General features: G+C 36.0%; 1 protein-coding gene across 1 annotated transcript in view; it reads left to right on the top strand.

Moving 5' to 3' along the window:
* stk16 (serine/threonine kinase 16) overlaps positions 1–1298 on the top strand; it is a 7871-nt gene that overhangs the window by 4838 nt on the left and 1735 nt on the right. Inside the window, exons 5-7 of the mRNA XM_016565644.1 lie at positions 413–533; positions 630–725; positions 978–1099. Coding sequence (XP_016421130.1) covers positions 413–533; positions 630–725; positions 978–1099 — 339 coding nt within the window. The remainder of the gene's footprint in view (positions 1–412; positions 534–629; positions 726–977; positions 1100–1298) is intronic.

The raw sequence follows: 1298 nt of genomic DNA, 5'->3' as shown, positions 1-1298 counted from the left end.
CACTATATATATATATATATATATATATATATATATATACTATTATAGTGTTTATTAATAATACAATATTTTGAATTATATATTTTGTTTTTCATTCATTTTCAATATTACTAATTTTGTTATGCGCTTTTGGCATTCAAATTTTGTTCTATTTCAGATAATTGCCAAGGCAACATTTCTCAACTAATGTTTAGATTTTATTATATATCAGCTGTATTTCAATAGAGAAAGCAATTTTTAATAATTGAATCTGATTTTATTGCTAGAACTATGCGTTTTGCATACTATATATCACATTTTAATGTAGTGTTACTGATGAATCAGTTTTAGACTCAATAATGCCACTGTGATATCGGTTTGTTAGTTCCTGTTGGTATTATTACTCTAACATGAGCTGTATTTCTGAAAACAGGGACTTGAAACCCACCAACGTTTTACTAGATGAGAACGATCGTCCTTTTTTAATGGACTTGGGCTCCATGAACAAGGCCAGGATTGAAGTTCGAGGGTCACGGGAGGCCATGACGGTCCAGGTTAGATCAGAAAATCGTTCAGCGGCATTTATCAAAAAATTATCAGCAGGGAATCAAAGCATTAAATGAATCATGTTTGTACACTTCCTCTTTCAGGATTGGGCCGCTCAGAGGTGCACCATCTCCTACAGAGCACCGGAGCTCTTTAATGTGGAGAGTCACTGTATCATTGATGAGAGAACAGATATTTGGGTAATTCTCTTTGTTGTGTGTGTTTTTACAGATCCAGCTCTTCTTTCTCAAAAAAAACACGCATTACAGAATTCTGCACCAACCCATGACGTGTTGTTTTATTGCTGTTCAATGTGTTCAGTTTTGTCTGCGCAGGGCTAATGTTAGCAAACTTCGTCCTTTCATATCTCTACTCCTTCAGATCAGCATAATGTTATGTCTGTGCCAGTCTGTTATGTCTGCTGTAGGTAAGCTTTGTATTTTCTGCTCTAGTCTCTAGGTTGTGTGCTGTACTGCATGATGATGCTGGAGGGACCGTATGACTTGATTTTTCAGAAGGGTGACAGCGTGGCTCTCGCCGTCCAGAATTCAGTCTCCATTCCACAGCCATGCAGGTGAGCTTGAGGTCTTTCAGGGCCATTATTGTGTCAAATTCAGCCTCTGTGGACCTCATTGGAAAAGGCAGCACTTTGCAATGGCAATTCAATGTTTTTGGTCATAATCTTCAATCGAATGTCATTAAATGTGGAATATAATTGTTTTTAAATATTATATTATGAACTAATTTCCCCCCGTAAAAAAAAAAAAAAAAAA

This window comes from Sinocyclocheilus rhinocerous, unplaced genomic scaffold (genome assembly GCF_001515625.1).
Source record: "Sinocyclocheilus rhinocerous isolate Xijiao unplaced genomic scaffold, SAMN03320098_v1.1 scaffold1302, whole genome shotgun sequence".
NCBI classification, from domain to species: domain Eukaryota; kingdom Metazoa; phylum Chordata; class Actinopteri; order Cypriniformes; family Cyprinidae; genus Sinocyclocheilus; species Sinocyclocheilus rhinocerous.
This window is presented reverse-complemented; position numbering and strand designations above follow the sequence as displayed.